General features: G+C 45.1%; 1 protein-coding gene and 1 non-coding gene across 5 annotated transcripts in view; both read left to right on the top strand.

Moving 5' to 3' along the window:
* The first annotated feature begins 1,389 nt into the window (after positions 1-1,389).
* Positions 1,390-25,847, top strand: part of Atg16l1 (autophagy related 16 like 1) — a 35,923-nt gene continuing 11,465 nt past the window's right edge. The window contains exons 1-12 of one of the 4 annotated variants that reach the window (XM_032901567.1): positions 1,391-1,675; positions 5,578-5,671; positions 10,368-10,473; positions 11,114-11,187; positions 12,091-12,342; positions 16,543-16,608; positions 18,805-18,891; positions 19,476-19,532; positions 19,743-19,790; positions 20,417-20,519; positions 23,788-23,893; positions 24,972-25,042. In XM_032901567.1, coding sequence (XP_032757458.1) covers positions 1,561-1,675; positions 5,578-5,671; positions 10,368-10,473; positions 11,114-11,187; positions 12,091-12,342; positions 16,543-16,608; positions 18,805-18,891; positions 19,476-19,532; positions 19,743-19,790; positions 20,417-20,519; positions 23,788-23,893; positions 24,972-25,042 — 1,179 coding nt within the window. In that variant the 5' untranslated portion in view covers positions 1,391-1,560. Of the gene's footprint in view, positions 1,676-5,577; positions 5,672-10,367; positions 10,474-11,113; positions 11,188-12,090; positions 12,343-16,542; positions 16,609-18,804; positions 18,892-19,475; positions 19,533-19,742; positions 19,791-20,416; positions 20,520-23,787; positions 23,894-24,971; positions 25,043-25,847 lie in introns of all 4 variants that reach the window. The other 3 variants (XM_032901570.1, XM_032901568.1, XM_032901569.1) reach the window with 3 other exon arrangements.
* Positions 21,591-21,859, top strand: LOC116899832. Its single transcript, XR_004387831.1, has one exon.

The raw sequence follows: 25,847 nt of genomic DNA on the forward strand, positions 1-25,847 counted from the left end.
TATTTAAGTATCTGTGTGTGTATCATCAGTTTCTCCCTTCTAACTTCTATTAGTATTGGATTGCCTTCTGAGGCTCCTAGGAGTGTAATGGAAGGACAGAATCTCTGATTCATTGTTCACAGTTTTTATTCTTGTTTTCATCCGTCTCCTTCTCTGGTGGTGGCGGTGGGGCTTTCTAAGGTCAGTGGTTCTGGGCACAGCAGCACATGACTAAATATAGTCTCAGCTACTCCAGAGGGCAGGCACAAGAATATTTGGTAGAAAGCAACCCGTGGAGAGAATCCAGAAGAAGTAGGTTTCTAGAAGAAGAGTTAAGCTCCTGCTCCTAACTTTGCACAGCTTGAGAAGCGATTGTGAAACCATGGCCCAACGTTCGTAACAGAACTCCAATTTTCTTAACAAAGATCCACGAGATCGTTTCTGGGAACATGAACGGTCGCCAAAAAGGAGTCAGAGATGAAACAACTGTCTTAGGTTTTTGTTGTTGTTGGTTGGTTGGCATGTGTGTGTGTGTGTGTTTGTGTGTGTGTGTGTTCACAGTCTACATTGCTCTAGTCTCAACCTGTGGGCTTTTCTGGATAACCAGAACTACCCTAAAAGATTGAACCAGTCTTCCTTGACCTGAGAGGGGAAGGGGCTGCCTTATTCCATGAATTATGTTACACACCTCTTTTTCATTAAGAAAAAAAAAATTCTTTAAAAATCCCCAACAGAGATATCTTTTGAGAAAGTCCACTCCTCTCTTTAGTTTTTACTTTGCTAAACTTCTCTTTAAACTGTGTCTCTTAACTGACTCAAATCCTTTGAGAGCATAGTAACCAAAAAACCAAAGAGATGGTCTGAGTCCAGGAGTTTGACAGCAGCCTTGAAGGCACACACGCATGAGCAAAAATTCAGTTTGGGTGGGTCTTGGAGGGACACCGTTGTCTAGGTAAAGACAGACTAACCATGCAGCTGAAAGAAATTACATTTCATAGCTTTTCACATTCCGGTTAAGTACCATTACCACCTCCATTTTACAGGTTAGGCAACTAATGCTTAGGGAGGCTATGTCACTCAACGACAAACATTCACTACACACAGGGGGAGTCCCCGGCTCCAAAAAAAGAACCAAAAAGAAAAAGAAAAAGAAAAAGTGGGCCGACAAAAAAAGAAAACGCAACACAAAATAAAAGTAGCAAGGAAACAGACACCAGTGGACAAATATAGCCTCTTTCCGGTCTCCTTCCGCGAAGGCAGGGTGCCTCCCAGCGGCTGCCTCTCAACACAGACGCTTCCGGCTTCCTGATTGCGTCATTTGAGAGCGTCCCACGACGTCTCCGGCCGAGCTTGCGCGCGGCCTACGACGTCCGGCAATGAGGCGGGCCTTCCGGCCTTCTCTAACATAATTTCCGGCAGACACCGGAAAATCATCCCAGATAGCCTCAGGGGTCCCCGGTGTGGAGAGGTGAGGTTCCGGAGGCCGGCTTCTGTTGGCTCGCGGCTTGCAGCACGCTGCAGCCTGCAGTCCTGAGTGTCGGCGCGGATCGGCCGCCCTGAGGCGCCGGGGCAGCATTCGGCATGTCGTCGGGCCTCCGCGCCGCAGACTTTCCCCGCTGGAAGCGCCACATTGCGGAGGAACTGAGGCGCCGGGACCGGCTGCAGAGGCAGGCGTTCGAGGAGATCATTCTGCAGTGTGAGCAGCACGCGAGGGCCCGGGGTGGGGAGTGGAACGCGGCGCCGCAGCAGGAACCCCGGGCAGAACTCTGGCTCTGCCCGCGCGCATGGCGTCCTCGGCGGGGACCTTGCGCCCCGCACGCCCCAAACCCTTTCATTGCTTCTCTTCCTTCTTTGACTTAAACCTTGGAAGGGATCATGGAGGGTTCCCCGTCCACGTTCTTTCCACAGCCATCGTTTGTGGTTGTAAATCTGACAACCCAGACGGCGCTGATGCATTTAGGTAGTCGAGCTCCAAAAACATCGTGTTTAAGGGATCAAGTTCAAGACAGAGATTGACTTTAAGCATTAACTTGAGAGATGGGCGTTCTCTTCGGAGTTCTGTGGAACTAGTGGTTTTTGACTTCACAGGCCTCCATATTTTTTGTACACATTTCAGTTTTATGATCTGCCCGTTGGATCTCAGCCTTTGCCATTATTGAAAGCCTTAAGTGAGAAAGAAGTGGTTTCTTCGCCGCTGTTTGCGATTTTAAGGATGGAAAGTATCCTTTGTATTCTTAAGGAGGGTTCTCAACGAGCATTTTCGTGTCTCGTGTTCCCAGTTTTGCCACTCTGTCTGACGTTTGAACGAAGAAGTTGTCACTCTTGGATCCTGAGGTCCCATCTGCTTCCTGGGATAACCTGGGCAAAATCTTCCTCCTAAGTTTTTGCGGATAGTGGGATTCAAAATAGCAATTCTGCTGTTTGCCTTCTGATTGGGATAAATCAGTAGTTATTTGTACATTAGAATCATCTGGGGATTTAAAAAAAATAATTGAAAATCAAAACCACCTCAGACTAATAAAAGCAGTATAAATAGCAGAAGATAAATAATACCTTTTCTATGCTTCCCAAGTGGTTCTGATTTGCACACAAATTTGAGCGCTTTAAGTAATTGGCGTGTATTTCATCTTAAATTTTATAAAGCACAAAGGTCAACGATGATTAAGTTGCAGTATGGATTAATGTTGGGGCTGACATTCGATTTTAGTTTTAAGACACTAGTGCCTTTGCCCTTGTTGGATCTCCTGAGAAATGGTCCTTTCACTGCACTTAGTCTCTTTTAAAAGGTGATCCAGAAAGGGGATGCTCTCTCTGTAGTGTTGCTCCCTTGTACTCTGGGAGAGCAATGGCTGTTTCTGTAGCTCAGGAATCCGCTTACACATTTCATGGGTTCTGTTCTTGTTTCTCTTTAGAAGATAATGTAGTTAAAAGTCAGACCTTTTCACTTTGCTGGTTTGATGCATCTTAAAATGGGAGTTTTAAAGAGAAGTTTAGCAAAGTAAAAACAGATTGTATCTAAGGGCATTAAACACCATCTGTATGGTAAAACATAAATGTCAGGTACTAATAATCTTGGAGACAAATTGAGTCATTTTCGTTATATATATTTTTTTTTTTTTGGTTCTTTTTTTCAGAGCTGGGGACCGAACCCAGGGCCTTGCGCTTCCTAGGCAAGCGCTCTACCACTGAGCTAAATCCCCAACCCCATTTTCGTTATATTTTGATTTGATTTTTTTTTTTTTAATTTGAAAACTGGGTAGCCTACTGGTAGGAGAGAGTCAAACTGAACAGTCAGAAATGGAAAGTATTATTTTAAATAATGAAGATTCTTTCTAAGTTCTGGAGGGATAAGCTGAGATGAATTTCAGGTCCTTAAATAATACTGTTACTTGGAGCAAGGGAATCTGGGACATCCAACAACCACCACAGAAGAAAGAAGTTTCTTGTGTTTATAGCCTTTAGAGGGTGGGACCTCTGCACTTGATAAGCTAGTAAAGGCACTAGGTAGACTATAAAGCTGTAATTTAGGAAGCTAATCCTACTGTCCACCCTACTTTAGATTATATACTAGTATTGGTCAGTTTAGGGACAGTGCTGGATAGAGCGTAAGGTCTGGCTGATCTTTAGTCAGTCAGGCTGTTTGATTCGTCGTGAGAAGAGAACACAGTATGACAGGCCAATGGAGCAGGTTGGACCGACAACCTTTGCTTCCTTGTATCTTTCTTCATAGGCCAGGGCATTGGCCATCTCTTTTCTAGTCTGACTGTGACCTAGTTCATTCTAGCCTTTCAAGCTGATCATTTCTGACCATCTCGCTTGCGTTCCTCTTGTAGTTCCTGTCTGAACCTGAAGAGAAACATGAAGAGAGGCCTTGGGTAGGCATAGGCTCCGTTATCGATCCTTCTCTTTAGGAGAAAGCCTTTATGAAGGAGCCCTCTTAACTGCCGGGTGTCCTTTAAAAGCCCTACCCGCCCTTCTCACAGGATGTCCATCTGTGGTGAAACTGAACGACACCCTGTTTTTTGTCATGCTATTCAAGGAACCACTTCCTCCTAAGGCTCATCAAATGGAGGGCATGGTTTCCTGCACTGTTTTAAGAAGAAATGGGCTGTCATCGTGCCCGGCTTTGGTTGTATTTTGGATTTGTAGCTACCTTCCTTCAAAGTTCTCCGAGGTTCCCACGGTCAGGTTCTTGTTCTGCTTAGTGATGTCGGAACTCAGAATGTGGTGCTTTGTTTTTTGGAGTGGGTCTTTTTGTGACCCAGACTGGCCTCCAGCTCAGGTTCTCTTTTAAGCCTACAGCATGCTGAGATTAAAGGCATTGCCCCTGACTCAGAGCTATCCTTTGACTCCCATTTCTCCTTTGAGAATAAGAAGGGTTCTTTAACCAACTGAACATTTTTTTCTTTAGGCAATACTGAGCCCTCAAGCCCAAAGCATGCTAGACTACTATACTACTCGCCCATTGAACAACTACACTTGTTCCACAGTCTCCCCATAGTAATCTCATCAGATAACTAGGAAGAACTAGATACTGGGAAAGAGAATCTTAAATCTCACTGTCTCGACGCACGTGGCTCCACATGAGTAGACTGTCATGTTTCCTTGTTGTTAATTCGCTTTTTGTTACAGAACCATAGGCTGTGACCTTTTGTGGAGGCATCTTCCCTATTTCTCCCCCTTTAGAGCCCCCACAATCAGACCTTATTGGACTGTTCCTTTTGAGTCTGACTACATCTTTCAAGCCCTGTCTGTTCTTTTGAATTCCTGTACTATTTACCATCTCATATGGGCAGAAAGAACTCTTTTATTGCCAAAGTCTTTTCCTATAGAGTTTAAACATAAACTTCTGTCCAATTTTCTGAGCAAGAAACCTCACAGTGGTTTTTGTCATCTTTCTAGTTCAACTTTTTCATATATCTGCCTACCTTCAGAGTTTTATTTCATCATTGGCAATACGAAGTCTAAATGTTTCACATTTACACCTTTAATCCAAGCTGGCGGACCTCTGAGTTTGAGGACAGCCCGGTGTGTACAAAGCAAATTACAGGACAGACTGGACTACACAAGGAAACCCTGTTTCTAATAATAATAGCAATAATAGCAATACATTAATAAAGACTAAATATTTCATCCTTTTTCCTGTGTTGGCTCCAATGTTTATTTCCAGTCCATTAGTTGTTTTTTTTTTTTTTTTTTTTTTGGTTGTTCCTAGTGCCCTGATCTAAAAAGTAGTTAAATTCATCAATACAGTTTTATAATCCCTAACCTTTCATTTTGCTATGGTGCATGGTATTTTGCTCCTACTCCATAGGTGGAAAATAATAAGGTGGAAGCTATTTTAGTTTTCTCTATAGGGGTCATTCTTCCGGGTAAGTGTCCATGGGTCTGGGTGGTTGGACTTCACAAGCTTAGGCCAGACACATCTGAGCAATTAAGTTCCTAGATTGCTACATGTGACGAAGCCTACCACAAACATAGTTCGACACCTAATAATGATGACACATGCTCAGGACATCTTGTGCTTCTTGGTCCCAAACTTTGTAAGATCTGCGCATGGTACAATAACAGCTTTTTTTTTTCTTTTTATGTACACAGATACCAAGTTGCTGGAGAAGTCAGATCTTCATTCAGTATTGACCCAGAAACTACAGGCTGAAAAGCACGACATACCAAATAGGCATGAAATAAGGTATTCCGAAACAAAGCTGTGTTGTGCATTTTATTGGAAACTTGTCTTACGTCTTATGTCCACCCCCCCTCTCTTGCGTTTTATTTATTTACTTTAGAGGCAAGGCCCAGGCTAGTCTTGAATTTGTAGTGATCCTTCTTCAGCTTCCCTGGTGCTGGGATTCTAGGCACTCACCAGCATGCCACGCTCAGTTACCACCTCTGAAGCAAACAGACACTATTTTCTAGCCCAATTTGTCTCAGTTGCCTTCAGATCACAACTCCTAAAATCATGTAACTAAAAGGGTTGTTCAGAAACACACACACACACACACACACACACACACACACACACACACACTCTTACAGTATTATCAGGTTGAGAAAGTTCTCAAGCCCTGTTCACATGTTACCTATGTGAGTGTTTCTTCTAATCCCCTGGGTTCTACTTTTTGAATAATCAAAAACAGGAGCTATGTCTGGTGTTGCACACCTATAATTCTAGCATTTGGAAGACAGAGGCAGGCAGATCTCTAAGTCTGAAGCTAGATTGATCTACATAGCAGATTCCAGGCTAGCCAAGGGAACAGAGTGACCCTGTCTTTAAAGGGGTAATAATCAGAAACAGTTGGGTTCCTGAGTAGTCTTCCAGAGCTTTGTTAAACAGGATTAAGTGACAAACATTATTATAGTACTGGTCTGTTTGATCCCTTTAGCCTGGTGTTTTCAGCTTTAGCTTGTGAAATCAAATTAACAGGTTGCAACAGGCTTTTTTCTTTCAAGAGCTAGATTGAGAAGTAGCAGTCTGTGTTAATGGGAAAGGTGAGTCCTGACAAATACAGGGAGTGATTTGTTTCCCAAGTCTTAATGGAGAGCCATGCCATGGTGTATGGGGCTCGCGGTCATTCTGTCCTCTCTCCAGATCATGTGATGCTTGTGTAGTTGTGGCTTGGGAGGAGCAATGCCCATTCTTAATCATGTTGACACCTAGTAATTGTTAAAAACAAGGTAGCTAATTTAAGGTTTTAAAACAAAACCAGAAATGATTCATGTGCCCTGCCAGTTACTTCTGCCTATAAACGCATCTTCCACACAGCTTCCTGTCCATCTGGCAGGGTCTTCTGGTGACAGGGTAAGAAAACCCTAGAGAAGAGATGGCTCTGCCCGGCTTGTGTTTTGTCTTTTGCTTAGTCACAGTGCAGGAGATCCTCTTTAATATGCTCTTTAACAATGCTCTGCTTATTCCTCACTCCCAGAAATGCAGCTTTACCTTGTTCTCTAAATTCAGTCAGCTAAAGATTATATTTCTGTCTGGGTAATCTTTGGGGTTTTTTTGAGACAGGGTTTCTCTGTGTAGCCCTGGCTGACCTGGAACTCACTCTGTAGACCAGGCTGGTCTCAAACTCAAGAGATCTGCCTGCCTCTATTCCCCAAAGCACAACAGCAGTCCTGGACTGTCTAGTAAGCTCTTGGTGACTGTCCTAATTAGGTTTCTGTTTCTGTCATAAAGATTGTAACCAAAAGCCACCAGTGGAAGAAAGGGTTTATTTAGCGTATGCATCCTAGTCACAGTCCATCATTGAAGGAAACCAACATAGGTACTTGGAAGGACAGGAACCTGCCAGCCGCAACTGCAGCAGAGGCCATGGGGGAACACTGCTTCCTGTGACCCACTTGGCTTGTTTTCTCATACACTCAGGACCACCTGCCTAGGGTTGTCACCCCTCTTGGTGGGCTAGGCCCTAAATCGTTAATCTAAGTGCCCCACATATTTGCCAACGGGGGCCATTTTTCAGTTGAGGTTTCCTTCTCTCAGATGAGCCCAACTTGTGTCGAGTAATGAAAGCAATCAGCACAGTGACTGTATACCTGTATGATCAACAAATCGATTTGCTGGGGCTGGGGAGGAGCTAATTGTCTGGATTTTATTTGTGGTTGTTTTACTGGAAGTCTGTCTTTCCACAAACATCCATAATGAGCCAGCCTCCTGACTGCCTTGTTTCCATTACTGCTGTCCTTCCACAAGTTGTCTGGGTTCCTCTTTCCCTCCGTGTCCACTCATGCTTTTGAGTTTTTACCTCAGACTCCTGATTCTGTCCAGTAGTTTATTTTGCCACTACCTTTTCATTCCTGAACTATGGCTAGAGTCTCTTTCACTTTAGATTTTTGACTGTAATATGGCCAGGCATTGGGGATGCAGAGGTGAGAGTTAATAAACCCACTTAGTGGGGACAGAAGCCAAGCCAGAGACTGGCACAAAGGGATGTTTGCTTGGAAATGTGTTAAGAGTGTTCACAGAAGCTATCAGTCCCTTTGTTTCATTGTGAGTAGAAGGAAGTCACTGGTCCCAAAGCAGGGGTGTGGCCTATCCCTTCTTGCCTTGTCCCTAGCAATTTTGGGTGCTGTTTCTATCTGCAAGTCTCCACAGCCTGTTGTCTGCAGTCCACCATCCTAGAAGGTCCTCCCTGTTACTCTTCAACCCCTCCCAACCACGTGTGAGGAGTGACTTGATTTCTTACAGCTTTCATTTCATGAGACTTTGTGTTGAATGCCAGCCCATATGCTAGAATACCCTCAATGCTTTGTACATTCCATGCTCTATGCACTGGGAGAAAGATTTAGTGAGATACCTTCTGATCACTCTTAAAGTCATCAAGGATGGCTTTAAACAAGGCAGTGTCCATTTTTGTCTGCTGGTTTCTAGTTCCTGGGCTAAGATTAGGGAAGTATTCAGTTGCCTAAAAGGGTGAGATAAACGAATATTTATGCTTAGATGTACAATAAAACCCATGTATCAGTAGGGCTTGACTTATGTGGTATTACTGTGCTGTTCTAAGACAGGGCGTTGCTGTTTAGCCCTGGCTGTCTTGGAACTCTGTAGAAAAGGCTGGCTTTGAACTCACAGAGCTCCTCCTGCCTCTTCTGGGATTACGGCATCCGTGGCCATGCCACTTGATTATGCTGCTCTTTGCCGTCACCCCTCCCATGCTGCACATATCCTAAATCCTAAGGAGCAGCCCTGTCAGTGTGGATGCTCTGATTTACCGTCCTGCCTTCTTCCCTTTTTCTGTCCCTTTTTTCAGATCAGAGACACCACAAATGAGTATCTGTAACTCTTGCCAAGAACCTTCTCTTGAACCTTGAATTTTCAGTCGTAGTCAGTCAAAATTTTGCAGAATCTCTGAAATAAAAGGAAAATAAAGATTCTGAGTCGCTGGTCCTTCATTCAGCTACTGGGAGCAGGTAGCACTTGTCAAAGTGTGTAGTGCCCACACCTGACAAGAGCTATTGGTGTCTGGTGTCTGTTTGTTCTCCTTTGAGCTTTGGAGAAGAGCTCTTTGGGACTGGCAAGCATTCCTTGAGGAGAGATGGCTACTGCTGGATCTGTTTGGGTTTGGGACTGGCAGGCATTCCCTGAGGAGAAATGGTTACTGCTGCTGGATCTGTTTGGATTTGAGTCCAGGTATTTCTCTGATCAGAGTTAGCGGCCCTGCAGGTCTGTTGTGGGGTTTAAGTCTGGGTTTCCACATAGTTTGTTTTACCAGCAGCTGTTAACTGATTAACTTTTATCTCTACCCCTGTACCCTTCTACCCTTCTATTTAGAGCCTTTCACTGGTTTTCCTCATAGTCTTGTTTCTGAGATAATATCAAATATCTGACAAAGTTCCCAAAGCAGAGAGATCATTGTGGTGTCCCGTGCTCCTGCAGCCTCATGCACGTCTGTACGCTGACCTTACTGGTGAGCTTTCAGTGTGGATGGCCGTAGGAGAATCCTGTCCTGCCTAGACATTTTTCTCCCAGTCTTGACATACAGTTAATGATACCTGGTGTGCTGGTTGCTCAGGTCCCAAGCCTTGAGTCATCTTAGTTCCTGTCAGTCTTTCATTCCCCACATCCACATTTCAGAATGGGGCTAGACTCAACTGTCTCTAGTGGCACCACTGTGGTGTGAGCTGCCTTCGGTAGTAGGGTTCCCCAATGTCCTGCTAATTGGTCTCACTGTTTCTGCTCCTGCACTACACCCTCCCCATCTCAGACTGCTGAACCTTTCGTCAGTGAGTGAATGCATCCCTGCAGTCCAGGAGTGGAGGCTCAGCATAATCTTACTTTCCAAGTCTTGGTTCTTGTTCCCCTTCACTCACACTGTGCCCCTCCCAGTCTGTAGTGTACAGCCTCCTCTACTCAGAGGGCCCATTGCTAGGTAGAGGTGAGTTTGTTTCTTTCTGGTCACCTTAGTGAAACCCAGACTTTTCTACCCTGTTCCCTTCCTTTCCTCAGTTGTACTTTGTAACATGTATCTTCACACACTACTTGATTTTGCCCATCTGCTTCTCTTGTCAGATGCCTGAGAACAGGGCTCTGTGCTCCCTTCTTCCATTCTGGACAGAGCTGGCAGTACCTTGCACAGGGCTGGGGTGCAGTACTTGTAATGAGTGGGCGTGTTGGCTGTTCACCTACACTTTCTTCAGAGCCCCGCCTTTGCTCCTGAGCTGGCCGGCCGCTGTGGTTGTTTTGGTTTACCATCATTGGTGTCCTGCTTCCTACCTATAATGACTCAGGATTTGCCACTGTTTCAGATACCATCGTGGTTTGGTAGTTGTGCAGGATTAAATTCTGGATTAGTGATTTATTATTGCCTAGTCAGAAAGGTCTGGAGTCTGACTGTTTATTTCACTCTTTTGTGCATGTTGTCTATGTGTGGCTGATGGTGATTTAGTCCTGGGCACGATGGTGCATGGAATGACAGTCAGCTACAAGAAATGGCCCAGTTGAAGATGAAACACCAGGAAGAGCTGACTGAACTGCACAAGAAGCGTGGGGAGGTAAAGAAAATAATCACTGGCCTGAAGCGTACAGTAATCTGGACTAATTTGGCATTACAAACTCTCCATGAAGCAGGGGTAGGGTGGGAGGTGGGTCAGCAGGCAGCCCAGGATAGGACACAACAGAGGGAACCATCAAGCAGCATGAGGCCTGTTAGCAGGTGGTGAGCCAGAACCAGAGCACTGCTCTTAACCGCAGCCTCAGAAGAATGATAGGGAAGTCTGGAGGAGAAAAAAATTTACTGTGTGATCCCCTAAACGTCTCCCGGATACATCGGCTTTTAAGTGTGAATCCTCAGATATCAGTCATGAGGGCGAGTGTTGTACTCTAGTGTCTGGTCTTAGATTAGACAGCTCTAAAATGAGAAAATGCCTTTACCGTGTTGAGCTGAGTCAGCCACAAGGTGGAAGCATAGACAGTTTCCTCCGTACAGACCTCAAAACCAACTGAGATTCTCAGTAAGAGGCAGCAGCCCAAGCCTCAAAGGCCCTTCTGCCTGCTTTGCAACCATATCCCTTTCCCCTTAACTTTACCAGCCCACAGGCACTTCTTCTTTCTTAAAAATTAAGGAAATAGTAACCCATCGTGTGGTCGAGATTGAAAAGTCTCTCCTTTACAAGAGCATTACTTATCTCCCAGTTAGCCCAGTTGGTGATTGACCTGAATAACCAGATGCAGCAGAAGGACAAGGAGATACAGACGAATGAAGCAAAGTAAGTAGAGACCATGTGTCCTGGGTTCTGGCTGTCGGGTCACACATGTGCTGTGCTGAGCTGTGCTGAGCTGAGCTGAGCTGAGCTGCGCTGCGCTGCGCTGCGCTGCGCTGTGCTGTGCTGCGCTGTGCTGGTCAGAGCGAGGCTAGTGACAAGTGGGACCACCCTGCGCTCAGCAAGAATCTTACTGCATGCTTGCAGCCTGGCTCTTTTTCTTTTCTTTTCTTTTTTTTTTTTTTTTTTTTTTTTTTTTTTGGTTCTTTTTTTCGGGACTGGGGACCGAACCCAGGGCCTTGCGCTTCCTAGGCAAGCGCTCTACCACTGAGCTAAATCCCCCAAACCCCTGGCTCTCTTTTCTAAGAAGAGCTGGGGTGGTGCCCTTGGTCTAGGTGCTGTACCTACCTGAGGAAGTAAGGATGCACTTGCAAGCGAAGGCTGCAGAGGCATTCTCAGTTCTCCATGACCACTGTGCAGTCACCAGTGTCTTCCACTAGAGGCAGGGCCACAGTGGAGAAGCCCATGCCTACTGCATGGTGGAAGACACAGCTGTGAGCAGAAAGATTGGTGGTGAGAACTTTGGCAGACTGAGCAGTAGACTCAGTGCCTTGAGCTGCGGAGAGACCCCTGCTGGGCCCTTTGACACTTGGGAAGTGCCTAGAGCTCCCCTTCCTTCCCTCAGGTTCTGTTTCTCCAAAAACTGCTGCCCCTGCCATTTGTGGTCAGTCAGCGCTTCATCCTGGGCACTTGCTGTTGAACTGCACACCAAGGAGCTAGGGGGGCCAGCTGTGGTGGCCGATGTCCCGCTGCTGCTTGCTCAAGCTCACCTAGGTGGTGCTTGCCCAGGTGCCTGGTTGTGTTACAGGGTTCTGATGAGGGAAAGCTCCTCTCAAATTGTACTTTCAGGATTGCAGAGTGTTTACAGACCATCTCTGACCTGGAGGCAGACTGCCTGGACCTGCGCACCAAACTGCAGGACCTTGAGGTAGCCAACCAGACCCTGAAGGATGAGTATGATGCCCTGCAGATTACTTTTACTGCCCTAGAAGAGAAACTGAGGAAAACTACTGAGGAGAACCAGGAACTGGTCACCAGGTGGATGGCTGAGAAGGCCCAAGAAGCCAATCGCCTTAATGCGGAGAATGAAAAGGACTCCAGGTGGGACATCCAGCTGCAGCAGTGGGCTCTGGAGTGAATGGAGCAGACCCTGGTTCTTGGGAAAGAAAAATGTGCCTGGCAGCTGTCAGGGTGGTAGGTGGTAGAGGCTCATGAATCAGAATCAGAAAATACTAGCCACAGTAGAAATGTGGGGACCAGAAAGTACTAGCCACAGTAGAAAATACTAGCCACAGTAGAAAATACTAGCCACAGTAGAAAATACTAGCCACAGTAGAAATGTGGGGACCAGAAAGTACTAGCCACAGTAGAAATGTGGGGATCAGAAAGTACTAGCCACAGTAGAAATGTGGGGACCAGAAATGTGGATCAGAAAATACTAGCCACAGTAGAAATGTGGGGACCAGAAAATACTAGCCACAGTAGAAATGTGGGGACCAGAAAGTACTAGCCACAGTAGAAATGTGGGGACCAGAGCAATTCGCATTTGCAGGAACATCTGCAGCTGCTGAGAGAGATGCTGTTAGGACCTCACTGTTCTAGTGGCATATCCGCTACTACCTCCCAATGCATGAAGCTGTTTAGACCTGGGCAAAAATTCCAACCGCTAATAACAAGACAATAGCTTAATCTCGGGAATTTAAAAGTGAGATTTCTAAATTCATTGTTAATGTTTTTTAATATGGCAAAGTCGGGGTAGGATTTATGGCAGGAATAAAAGATGGGCCACCGGGGTGTCATTTAAATGCATTACATTGAAAAAGGAATTTAAAGCCATTCAGTTAATACTGTTCCACTAAATCCTGATTAAAAACCTCATAAATCCAGAACAAAACAAAGCTTTCGAAAAGAACACTTGTCTGACCAATAGCCAACATAGTAGGAATTTGTATCTGTGTGACAGGACATGCAAGAGTTTAGAATTCACATGTGCGCACACAGGTGCTGACTATATATCATGATCAGGGTTCACATTCTTACATTCTTCCATTCAGACTGCAAGACCACACTTAAATACATCTATCTGGAAAAATCTGTTTGTGGCTCAGTCTGTGAAGAATTTTAATTCATCAGTAGTGGTGCTAGGGATCAGTTCTGAAGACTAATGGCGAGTGCCTGCCCTGCCACATTACATTCTCACATTGGTGGAGAGATTAAGTCCTAGAGGTCAAGTCAGAAAGCAAATGGGTGCTGATTAGTTTATGAAAGGTTCCTTAAATAGGAATACTAAAGAAATTTCCAGGCAGAAAATCAAAGAGTGACAGTAAAATTTGTTAGGTTTCTTAAAATCAGAGAACAGCAAATTAAGAAGTGCTCTTTTATTTCATCACTGTGTGTGAGTTCTTGTGTATGTACACAAGCAAGGTAAGGAAGGAAAAGCACTACCATAGTGTACCTGTGAAAGTTGGAGAACACTGTGAAATAGGTTCTACCCTTTATGAGGGTGTCAGGAAACCAAACTCAAATATTATCAAACTTTACAGCAGTCAACTTTGTCCACTAGGCTGGAAATGTTCTTTTAAAATAAAGTCTTCTAGTGCAGATATTGGGAAGTGGCAGGTCAGTGGCTTTGGCCCATAGAGTTGACAGAGAAATTAGGTGGCAGGTGTGTTCCAAGTACTGGACGACTGCTTTAGACTGGCCAGTTGTTGGGCTTCATCCCAAGGAGGTGGGAGAACTCGTCTACAAACGGGGTTAGTCAAGGCAGTGTGTGACTCATAGTGAGGGGAACTGGGTCCTTAGAAGTTGTGACTTGAGCACACATGCAGTGGAATTTTATGATTATGACTACTAATATTATGCATTTTAGGGTTTTTTTGTTTGGATCCATTTTTTAAGATCTTTAGTTACCTGTGTATTTATGTGTATGCACTCTGTCTGCATGTCTGCCTGCGTACCAGGAATGCTGTTTACTGCAGAGCATGGCTTTCTGTGTAGTTCTCGGTGGCCTGGCACTAGTTTTATAGGCCAGGCCTGGCTCTGACTTCCAGGTGCTGAGATTGAAGGTGGAGACCACCTCGCCCAGCCTCATCACTATGTATTTGAAGAGTAATCCATAGCTCTAGTTGTTTTGAGATTACAAAACTAGAAATATAAACTATAAAGCGTTCTACTTTTATTTAGGGTTGATGAGATGCTGTTTTCTGTTTGCTTGCTTGCTTGTTTCTTGTTTTTATCTTTTGTATCTTTCTGAAGTTTTCTTGTATAACTAAGGCCTGAACCTATAGGCTTTAGACATGATGGGCAACTGCCACTCTCAGCCCCTGAAACTCTGACTAAGAACAATGAGCCACCCTGTGCATCGTTGCTGTTGCATGTGAACTTCTATTAAATGGTTTAACTATGCCTTAGCTTTCTTGGACAGAGTTAGAGTCATGAAGACCCCAGGGGATCTGGTAGTGGCATTGTGTGACTGCAGGTATAGACCCTGGAAAGTGAGTTGTGTAGAAGCACTCTCTTGCTATGCCCTTTCTGCTAGCATAGTCCTGTCTTGGTACTCTTTTTTTTTCCTTGATTCTAACAGTGTTGGTTGGCTTGGGTCGTTGCAATTACACTGACTGGAGCTGGTGGTCCCTGTTCTGCCTCCCTGGTAGATTATCTTCCCCATAGCCCAGAGCAATGGTTGCTGTAAAAGGTGCATTCAGAGGACATCCAGACTATCAGAGAAGCACTAAGGCACCTTGTGCCTCTCTCCTTCATGTTTTTATTCTTACCTTATAGAATAGAAAAGAAAGGAGAAGGCCTCAGATTGTCTGCCAGCAACTTCTTGTAGACTAGTGTTACACCCTAAGTCCAGGTACCTTTCAGCTATAAGAATGTTTTGATCAATTGTTATCTTGTAAAACTTAATTTTCATTCTTTACAGTGGTTAAAAATATAAGATACCCCTTCACATAACAGACTTGCTCCTTTCCAAAACTCTAATAAGCCATTTAGATGACTTTTCTACATTAGAGGATCTTCAGTAGGGCTTTGAATTTTTTTCAAACAGTTCTTTATTGTACCTCAAAAGCAATGCTAGGGGGCTAGCAAGACAGCTTACCATTCAAAGACACCTGCTGCCAAGACTACCGACCTGTGTTTGATCCCTGGGACCCACATGGTGGGAGAACAGCAACTCTTGCAAGTTCTCCTTAGCCCTCCACCCAGGGGCCCTTTGCACTTCCCGTGTGCTCACACACAATGTAAAAACAAAGCCAGTACTAGAATTTTAGTGTGGGGATGAGGTCCTTCACAGGTAAAATTGCCAAGGAAGGGAACAGACCACCTTGGCTAAGAAGTAGAGAGACATGATTCTGGAAGGGGTGGGTGGCAGTGGGTAAGATGCTGACCACTTAGTGGTTTGTCCAAGCCACCACCCTGCCTGACCTTACAGTTCTGTATACCTCAGCTGTCCAAGGATTTCAGAGCACCTTACTCAGGAACAGTGATGCAGGTATCCCTTGGTGTCAGTAGGCCCCACATCTTTGGACTGTAGGTAACTATTTAGATGGTTTTTGCATTTCCTTTGGTAGCCTAAGTCATCTAGAGATAAAGTAATATAAGACTTGAGCATCTGCAGACTGTGATAGTCACTGAGTTTCTTTATATTTTTGTTTTGTGGTTGGTTTAATAAGATAGTTTACTACAGAAAGGTAAGTCGTAGCCATACTAGCCCTGGGATCAAAAACACCTTTTTGTCCTAGGCAGCCATGGGTCTTTGCAGGCCGGTTTTCTTTTGTGTGGAAGAGAGCATTTGTCACAGTTGACAGGAGGCTCCCACCAGGGATCTAACTTTGGTCATTAGGCTTGGTGGCGTATACCTTTTAACTGGACCTGGAGCCTTCTTACAGTGGGGAATCTCAGTTGTATTTAGTGTAGGTATTTGGGTGTCTTTGGCCATACTAGCTGTTATTTAAAAAGGCTTAGTGTGGGGAGGGGCATGAGTACATGCAGGTGAACTAGCTGTGACTTGTTCACTGAACCTGAAGTTAGACTGGCACTGGAGATCCTCCTGTCTGCACTCCCACAGGGGTTAGGCATGTGTCATGCTGGGCCTTTTGAGTAGATGCTGGGATCTGAACTCCGATCCTCATGCTTGTGGCAGTGAGCAAGCACTCTTACCCACTGAGCCATCTCCTCAGTCCTGAACTGAATATTCAGTTTTGCCTTCAGAACTAAAAGTTTGTTGAGTGAAACATGGTGCTTTCATAAACCGGCAAAATTTTACATTTTGCTTGTTCATTTTATTTTTGCAAACAGGAGGCGACAAGCACGGTTGCAGAAGGAGCTTGCAGAAGCAGCAAAGGAACCTCTACCTGTCGAACAGTAAGTATAGAGAAATTAATGAAAACTGTGCTCCTAATGATTTTTTTATGGTTTTATTTCTTTAAGCACTAAAAAAAGAAAAGGTTTATTTTATTATGGGGAAGTATTAGGGATTGGAACTTCAGCCACAGCCCAAAGTTAAACTATTAAAGGCAGAAAATAAAAACCTGTTAGCACCACTGGAAAGGTAGCGTGCACGTGACCACTCCAGTTAGTTTCACTGTGATGGCTTCTTGCTGCACTTAGAAAGAATGTCCTGAAAATGGTCCTTGACCACATTTCAAGTCAGTTACTAGGGATGAAATTTTTAAAGTAATATGTGTTGACTTAGGACTTTTGGATATATCCCCAAATTACTTTCTAAGAAGTTTTTCTTGTTGACTGCAGTCAGCTGTCCATGACTAACTTCCTGCACACAGAGCTGCCTTACTGTTTCTGTAGACGCTTGGCCTTTCTCTCATTAGACTGTGGTCATGTAATCTGTGCTGTGGCTTCAGTCTCTTACTCTTGGTCTGTCATCTTAGTGGACATTTGTCCGGTTTTCTAAACATAAGCGAGGTCAGCGATCTCAGCAAAAAGAAATGCAACTGAACCAGCAGCTCTCCTTAGTCCTACTGTAGGAGATGGAGAGCCCAGTACGGGAAGGTCTGTTACGTAATGGGTGTTTCAGGAACAGTCCTCTCTGCTGATTCATATGGGTTTTCTCCTAGAGTATGTTAGCTTCAGACCCACTGTCACTTAAATGCGTATCAGCTCCTGGGGCTGAGATGCTCAGCGTTTAAAGCAGGGGTGGCTTTTGCTGAGCACCTGGGTTCAGGGCCCAGGACCCACGTGGGGGCTCACAGCCATCTCTCTCTCCAGCTACAGGATACAGTGCCCTTTTCTGACCTTCCCACATACCCAGCATCATACATACATACATGCAGGCTAAACACACATAAATGAACTTACACTTTTAAAAAATAAAACGTGTATTGCTTTCTTTTAAGTGGAGAGGAGTGATTTAAACTCGAATGGTCCACCCATGCACCCTTTCACCCTAGAAGAAATGAAAGTTCTCCTGCTAACCTTTGCTCTAGGAGAGAACATGTATATCTCCTGACCTCAAGGGCGAAAACTGGTCTTGCTGTGTGTTTTCAAACCCACAAAGTAAATAAATAGGTCACCTTTAAATAGGTTACTTTAAAAAGAAAAACAACAAAAAAGGTAGTGTCCTGTCTCTGCCTCTTGTAACCAGTGTAACCAGGTGACTAGATGAGAAGGTCCTGCCTGGGATCCCACATGGAAAGCTTGTGCTGCGGTGCAGTCTGGGAGGGCTTGCTAGAGAGGTTCATCTAATCTGTACTCCTTGGGAATAGAACAGTGTGGGTCAGAGCCATGTATGCTTAGGGGAGGAAGTGGTGACTTGGCAGGACCTGGTATTTTCTGGGGTATGGGCCTTTAGAATCCTGAGACTCTGTCAGTGTAGACTCAGTGTAGACTTAGCCCCTCTTGCCGTCTTTCTCCTGTGATTCTCTCAAACTAGATCTAGGAAAGCCAGCCAAGTCGAAAATCAAGCACAGCATTTTCCCCCTATACCCCAGCCAAGAGTGTGAGGCAGCTATGTAATCCTAGAGTAAATAAGGAAAAATAAATTTACTTATTAGCCTTGGTATAACAGGTTCTTAAGTATATATGCTCATAATCCAGATAATCCTTGAAAGGAAAAAAGATCTAGCTTTCAAATTCTTAATACGCCAAACAGTAGCTGGTGGACTCTTAACTTTTTAAGCTATTTTTCCCATGAAGTTTGCAACACAACAGATCATTAATATTAAAATAATTACTTGCCTTCCCCACAATCAGGAAAGAATTGACCTACAAGAATGTGTAGGAAGAGGAATTCCAGAGGTACCTGGCATCCGCTGGGATAAACACCAAAAAGGAGCATGCTGGACCAGATGATAGCACAGGAAGTGAGCAGAGCGTCCAGCCGTCAGAAGCACATGCATTTAGGTTTTGCGTGTTCTCGGTTGGCATTGTTGGTTTTGAGTAGGTAAAAGGGTTTATGTTTCTCAAACATAGTGTAGTTCCCTTTTCTTCTTCACCATCACTTTGCAACAAAGTCTCCAGAGAGAGTCCATCACTAGATGTGTTACTGGCCTCTGCAGAGCTCCTGTTTAGGTCAGTGACAGATTCTCTTTCATTTCTTTCCAGGGATGATGACATTGAAGTCATTGTAGATGAGACCTCAGATCACACAGAAGAGACCTCTCCTGTGCGAGCCATCAGCAGAGCAGCTACGTGAGTGGACTGGCTGGGTGGGGAAAGGCGAGCTCATCATTGTGCCTTAGTTTGTGGACATGACATGAGAACCTAGTCATATGTGCCCAGAGTCCCCAAGCCCCTTCCTCCCCACAGAGAGGACAGTGGGAGGGAGGCAGAGTACGGACAGGTGGCCAGGCATTTCTAACACAAATGGTGGCCTTCTGAGAGATGGGTGAACCGTTAAACTTTATTATACATGATGACCATTCAGAGCCTAGGACACAAGGATAGATACTGTAGGGTTTTGTTAAAATAGCGCTGAAGGAATGTGTTGGATTTACCATGAACACCCAGAAGTTTTTAGGTGAGTTAGACAGATTCCTTGTTATTTGCAGGGAAATCAGGTTAAGCCTGGGAAGCCTTTGTTTCTTTAAGACCATAGGCTGGGTTTTCCTTCTCCCTCCTTACTGTTTGCTGGTGGTTCAAATGCTGTGTTGAGTTTGTCTTGACTGGGATTTGGGAATGGAAAGTGTATTCCCAGGTATTGGTTTTTAGGGGCTGTTTTGATTTTGGGGGCAAAATGTTTCTAAGGTTTAAACCTATCCTCCCCTCCTCTTTAGTAAGCGACTCTCGCAGCCTGCTGGAGGCCTTCTGGATTCTATCACTAATATCTTTGGGTAGGTTAGAAGACCTTCACCTTTCCTTTTAAAATGTGTAAATATACCTAAGCATATGTATGTGATGTATTGTTTTAATGTACACCAGAATCTCAGTGGTGCCAAGGACATGGATGCCTTAATTCAGCTTGTCATTTAGCTTCTTCCTCTTTTCTGCGACTTCCTTTCTCTTTATCCTGCTGCGAGCTGATCTATGGCCTTTCCCTTTAGTCTGTCCGAATCTCCCCTTTTGGGACATCATTCTTCTGATGCTGCCAGGTGAAAATATTACCCTCTCTCAGCCCAGCATGTGAGTGTGGGTTATTGATAATCGTGCTGATCACGCTATGCTGCCCGCCGTCATGATGTCCACATGCTAACCAGGATGCTTTGCATGCTCCTAGGAGTGAATGCTGGAGCCCTTGAGCTGGGCCGTCAGGTTGGGCTCTGTGCAGTCATCACGCTCTTGATGCTCTTCTCTTAGCATGCGTTTGACTCTGCCTTGACCACAATGTAAAAGCTGAGGGTGGCTGTCAGTAGGCATGGAGATCAGCCTGAAACCGTGTTTCAGAGTGCCAGCTCTCGCCTCCAAGCTAGCTAGTGTGTTAGGTCGAGAAGGCTTTCCCACAGCTGATGGACAGGGGAAGCAGCTTTCATTCAAGACTGCTTCAGTGAGGGCTTTGGAGCCCTTGAATTAGCAAACAAGAAGTAAGGTATGTGCTGACGCTTTTTTGTCATTTGAGTGAGATGGTATGAGTCCTGAATTTTGGAGGATGTAGAAAGATGACAGCGATTAGCACAGGCACACTGCTTAAACCAGGTCATCACTGAGGCCTTTCTGGCAGCCTGGTGGATACTGATGCTGTGCAGTTTTGTATGATGTCTGCCTCTGTGTTATTCCTTAGGAGACGCTCTGTCTCTTCCATCCCAGTCCCCCAAGATGTCGCGGACACGCATCCTGCTTCTGGTAAAGATGTGAGAGTCCCAACTACTGCCTCGTATGTCTTTGTAAGTACGCTTTGCACCCAGGCCCCTCTGAGCCCGGGACGGTAGCAGGATCTGGAACTAAGTGGTCCTTTGAGAGCTACATCTAGGCTGTCCATTGCTGACTTGTTTAGACCTGTTGGCTTTGTGATCTGTAAGGAATTAAGGTATGTTGTGCTTAGTTTCAGCCCACAGAACTTGTTAGGGACATCGTCTGTGGCAGGCAACTGGCTAAAAGGATGAGTGATGAGCAAGAGAAAACTAGGGGTGGAGAAGAAACTAATTTGTACGGTTGTTTTTACCCGTTAGCTGCAGTTTAAGGTGAAGGAGGAGGATGGAGGCTTATGTCTTTCAGAGGCATTAGAGAAATAGTTCATGTTAAAAGTGGGAGCTAGAGAGAGGACTCAGTGGTTGAGAGAGAACTAGCTGCTCTTCCAGAAGACCTGAGTTTGATTTTCAGCATCACATGGCAGCTTACTCCTGTCTGTAAGTTCGGTTCCAACACCCTCTTCTGGCCCCATGAGCACCAGGCATACTCCTGGTGCACAGACACTCATGTATACAAAATACTCTTAGACACACATAAAATTTAAAAATAATGGCGTCCACCAGAGTCAGGTGTTGGTTTCATAAATCAAACTGTATCTGGATGACTTCCAACCACTAAGAGCCTGTGATTGGAACTATGGACACAACACTGCGCTGGAAACATTAGAGGTACCTGGGAATCTTAAGTTGGGTTGTAGCAGTAACAGGTAACCTTAGTCCCATTTGGGTTTTAGAACAGAAATTGGTCTAGCCTGAGAAAATGGTCTACCTTGCTCAAAGCCTGGAAAACAGTGGGGAAGCAGAGAGGCATCATGTCTTGCAGTGCCTGGAGTTGGTTAAGGCAAGGCAGGTTTAGGGGATTGAGGGGACGTGCAGCTCGAGCCTGCGTTCAGTTAGTGGAATGGCTCCTGGGTGGTAGAGCCTTTGGTCCAGGGCACTGGAAGAGTGTCACTGTCAGTCACTGCAATGAGCTGACTGAAGCGCAGGTGTCATGAGTCCTGCTTTGGAGGAGTTGGATAGGGCAGCAGCAGAGCCATACCTTACAGAGGTCAGTGATGATTGGTAAAAGGTCTGATTGCACTGAATGTCACAGCCCCTTCCTTGCCCTCTACTCCCAGCAGCCCGTTTCTCCCAGCACTTTGAAGTTATGTGCATGGGATGGTGTGGCAGCTGATACTTGAGGATTCTGCCAGCGTGTGTCCCGAGAGTGAGCGGTTCACAGCTGACTGCTATCCAACAGAACCCATGATGCAGGGGTCTTGATGAGTGGCGGATGGGCGTGACCGTGCATGATCTCAAGTTTTCAATCTGAGACCTCAGGACAGAATGTTCTTACAGGGGAAAGCTGCACAGGGTGAAAAGGTCGGGTCAGCTACCAGATTGCCAGCCGTTGGACATGAGTGGGAAAGTGCATAATCAATCACATCACCAAAGTCTCAGTCAGTTGGGGAGACGCTGCCTCCCTGGGCTTTGCTAAACTTGGAGTTCTGTATCCACTGCTGTGTTGAGGGAGTTTAGTGACACCATCTCTTTCTTCCCCTTCACATGGGATGCTTCAACCTGGTCTCATTTTGAATGTGGGTGTTCATCCATGCTAATCCTAGAAACCCCCTGTGAAAGGGCTGGGCACAGCGGCACATGCAAAAGCTTAAAAAATCCCAGCACTCAGGAAGCAGAGACAAGAGAATCTGAGTTAAGTGTCAGCCTGACCCAGAAATCAATTTCTTACCTATCTCAAAAAAACAAACAAAAAAAGGAATTTCTTTTTTCTTTTTTTTTTTTTCTTTTCTTTTCTATTTTTCGGAGCTGGGGACCAAACTCAGGGCCTTGCGCTTGCTAGGCAAGCGCTCTACCACTGAGCTAAATCCCCAGCCCCAAAAAAAAGGAATTTCTGAATGAAGAACTTATAATTCTCCTAAAAATGACACTTTTACTGATTTTTTTTTTTTTAATTTTTTTTTTTTGGCACAATGTGGGTCATAACATTTTTTTCTGGTAGATAAACAAAATGAAGCTCCAGGAGGCTAAACATTCGTTGAATGTCACACTTTTAATACATTCTAGGGCCATGTTCCCAGAATGAGTTACACAGACTCACAGTATTAGGACAGGCCAAGAAAACCTTTAGCCCGGGCTGCAGAGATGGCTTAGTGCAGTCTACGAGGGCCTGTGCTCATATCCTCAGAATTCATCTAGAAAGCTGCTGGAAGGCTTTGTGCCCATCACCCAGCACAGGCATGGAGAACAGAAAATTACAGAGTCTTGCTGACTGCCAACATAGCTTCAAGTCAGTGAGAAATCCTGCCTCAGGTTACTAAGGCAGAGTGAGAAGCCTACTAAGCGCACCCCCCCACACACACACACACACACAAGCTTTCCTTAGGGTGTTGTGTGTTACTAGGTACCTAGACACGAGTGATACACATCAGAGTAAATCTAGTAAGTATTTGGCACGTAAGAGGCAATTCCGAGGCTAGAGAGATGTCTCAGTCGTTAAGTGAGCTTTGCTGCTCTTTTAAGAAGACCTGAATTTGGTTCCCAACTCTCACTTCAGATAGCTCATAACCATCCATCACTCCACCTTCAAGGGATCTGATACCTTCTTCTGGCCCACACATGCGAAGGCAAACTTCAGGCAATATACTTTAATTTTATGTGCTTTTTTATGGGGTATATTATTGTCCTTCCTGCATGCCTTAAACTTTTGGCAGTCTGTCTGCTTTCTGAGGGCTTGGGTTAGAGGGAAGTGTATGTCATCACACCTGGTGCTGATTTTGAATGTATTCCGCATAAGTAAATATAAACTAAACATAGTAGCAGACCCCTGTGCTTAGGAGTGCTTAGGAGACCAAGGTCAGAGGATTACCATTATAGTTAGGGTTAGCCTGGGCTACACAGTGAGATAGTACTGTATTCGAATGGATGAATTCCTATCACTGCAATTGTGGGAGAATAAAATGAATGAAAGTAGAATCTTGGAGACTTTGGGTGCAGAGATCATGGTTGGATCCAGCTCTGTTTAAGGTTGGGTGTTTGGGGGTTGGGGATTTAGCTCAGTGGTAGAGTGCTTGCCTAGGGCGCAAGGCCCTGGGTTCGGTCCCCAGCTCAAAAAAAAAAGAACAAAAAAAAAAAAAAAAAAAAAAAAAGGTTGGGTGTTTGGCAGAGGGCTAAGCATTTGGAGTGTGTATATGTCTTAGGCTCCTGGGTGATGATAAGTCAGCGTAAACAGGGTACTGTCTTACAGGATGCACATGACGGGGAGGTCAATGCAGTACAGTTCAGTCCAGGCTCCCGGTTACTGGCCACTGGAGGCATGGACCGCAGGGTTAAACTTTGGGAAGCATTCGGAGGTAAGAGCTTTGGTGTCCTCGGGGAAGCTCTGGTGACAGCTAAGTGACTTTTTGCTTTATTTTGAATTGATTTTATTTTATTTTGAGTGTTTAATGTATGAGTAGTGGAGTTGGGGCTAGCTGAGGTCACATGTCCTGAAATGTATGCTCTTTGCTCTTTGGGACAGAGTCTCACAGTGAGTGCAGCCTAGCCTGGAACTCATGGCTCCTGCTGTGCCTTCTCCAGGGCTGAGGTCAAAATCCTGTGCTCCTAACACTGAAGCCTTCTCTAGACTCTAGAGCAAAGAGAAAGACGCCGGTTACTGCTTTTGATGTCTGAGCACAAGCAGTTTATTGAACCCTTTGAGCTGAATATATTGATCGTTGGTGAAGCATTGTACCTGTCTGCTCCTTGTTTGATTTTCAGGAAAGTGACTCAGCTGAAGCCCTTAGTCTGTAGAAGCCTGCAGGAGTGCCATGCTTTGCTCAGAAACTTACTGTAGGACAGGTGGACTGACTCAAGTGTTAGAGGACGAAGCTCCACCATGAGGAAACAAATCTTGGCAGATGTGCTTTATAAAAATTAATGAGTGTGGGTGTAGCTCAGCAGTAGAGCACTTGCCCAGCTATTAACTAAATAGCAGCATAGTTTTGGTTTCTGGGTCAGTAAACTCCTCTGGGGAGACGAGAAGGGTGAATGGAGGGCTGGAAGAGAAGCACTGTTGGTGAGGGGGGTGTCTGCAGGGAGGGAGGTATTGACAGTTGGCTGTCTTGATTGATAGGATTATAGAGTCCAACAGTTTTTCAGGCCATAGTGAAATGAACATTACCAAAACAGGAATTATGAAAAGTTGGAGGTTCCCAAACACTGATGTAGCAAAACTCACTGGGAAGGAATGTGAAGCCCTGTGTGTGTCCCAAAGGACAGCCTGGAAGCGTGCATGTGACATGCCTGCGTGTGCACCTCAGGACTGGAACTGCAGCGGAATGCCCGTTCCCTCTGTCTTGTCTGACCGCAGTGCTGCAGGAAGGCTCCTGCCCTGTTAGGGTGACTGCCTCTCTTAAACACATTTACCAAGTTTAATTTTGTTTCATGCAGATAAATGTGAATTCAAGGGCTCCCTGTCTGGCAGCAATGCGGGAATTACAAGCATTGAATTTGATAGTGCTGTAAGTACCCATATCGTGACTTTAGGTTGTTGGGTTTTGATTGTTTTTTTTTTGTTGTTGTTGTTGTTGTGGTTTTTTTGTTTTTGTTTTTGTTTTTTCGGAGCTGGGGACCGAACCCAGGGCCTTGCGCTTGCTAGGCAAGTGCTCTACCACTGAGCTAAATCCCCAACCCCTTGATTGTTTTTTAAACAGGGTCACATTTTATATGGCCCTGACTGTCCTAGAACCAGGCTGGCCTGCCTCTGCATCCCAAGTGTGCTCCACTGTGCCTGGCTAATTTCAGAGATCTTTTTAAAAAGTAATTTAATGGGGTTGGGGATTTAGCTCAGTGGTAGAGCGCTTGCCTAGCAAGTGCAAGGCCCTGGGTTCGGTCCCCAGCTCCGAAAAATAGAAAAGGAAAAAAAAAGTAATTTAATTAAAACAGAACAATAACAACAGAACCACAAGACTTCCACATTCTTTGCAGTTTGAATCCAGTTCCTAGGAGTTGGGGTAGTATCTTCTCTTGAGAAATTTCCCTTTAAAAGAGCCAGGCCAGCAAATGGCTCAGCAGACACAAGCACTGGCTACCAAGTCTGACAAACCTGTGTTAGGTCTCTCTCTCTCTCTCTCTCTCTCTCTCTCTCTCTCTCTCTCTCACACACACACACACACACACACACACACACACACACACACACACACACCATTTTAAAGAGAATGCCAAGAAAACATTAAACTGCAGGTCATGCTAGCTCAGGGAGCAGAGTAAACCCGTTTGAGGCAGACCTGCAGAGGTTGAGCATTGCAGGCAGAGGAGCAGAGA

Source organism: Rattus rattus, chromosome 4 (genome assembly GCF_011064425.1).
Source record: "Rattus rattus isolate New Zealand chromosome 4, Rrattus_CSIRO_v1, whole genome shotgun sequence".
In the NCBI taxonomy this organism is placed as follows: domain Eukaryota; kingdom Metazoa; phylum Chordata; class Mammalia; order Rodentia; family Muridae; genus Rattus; species Rattus rattus.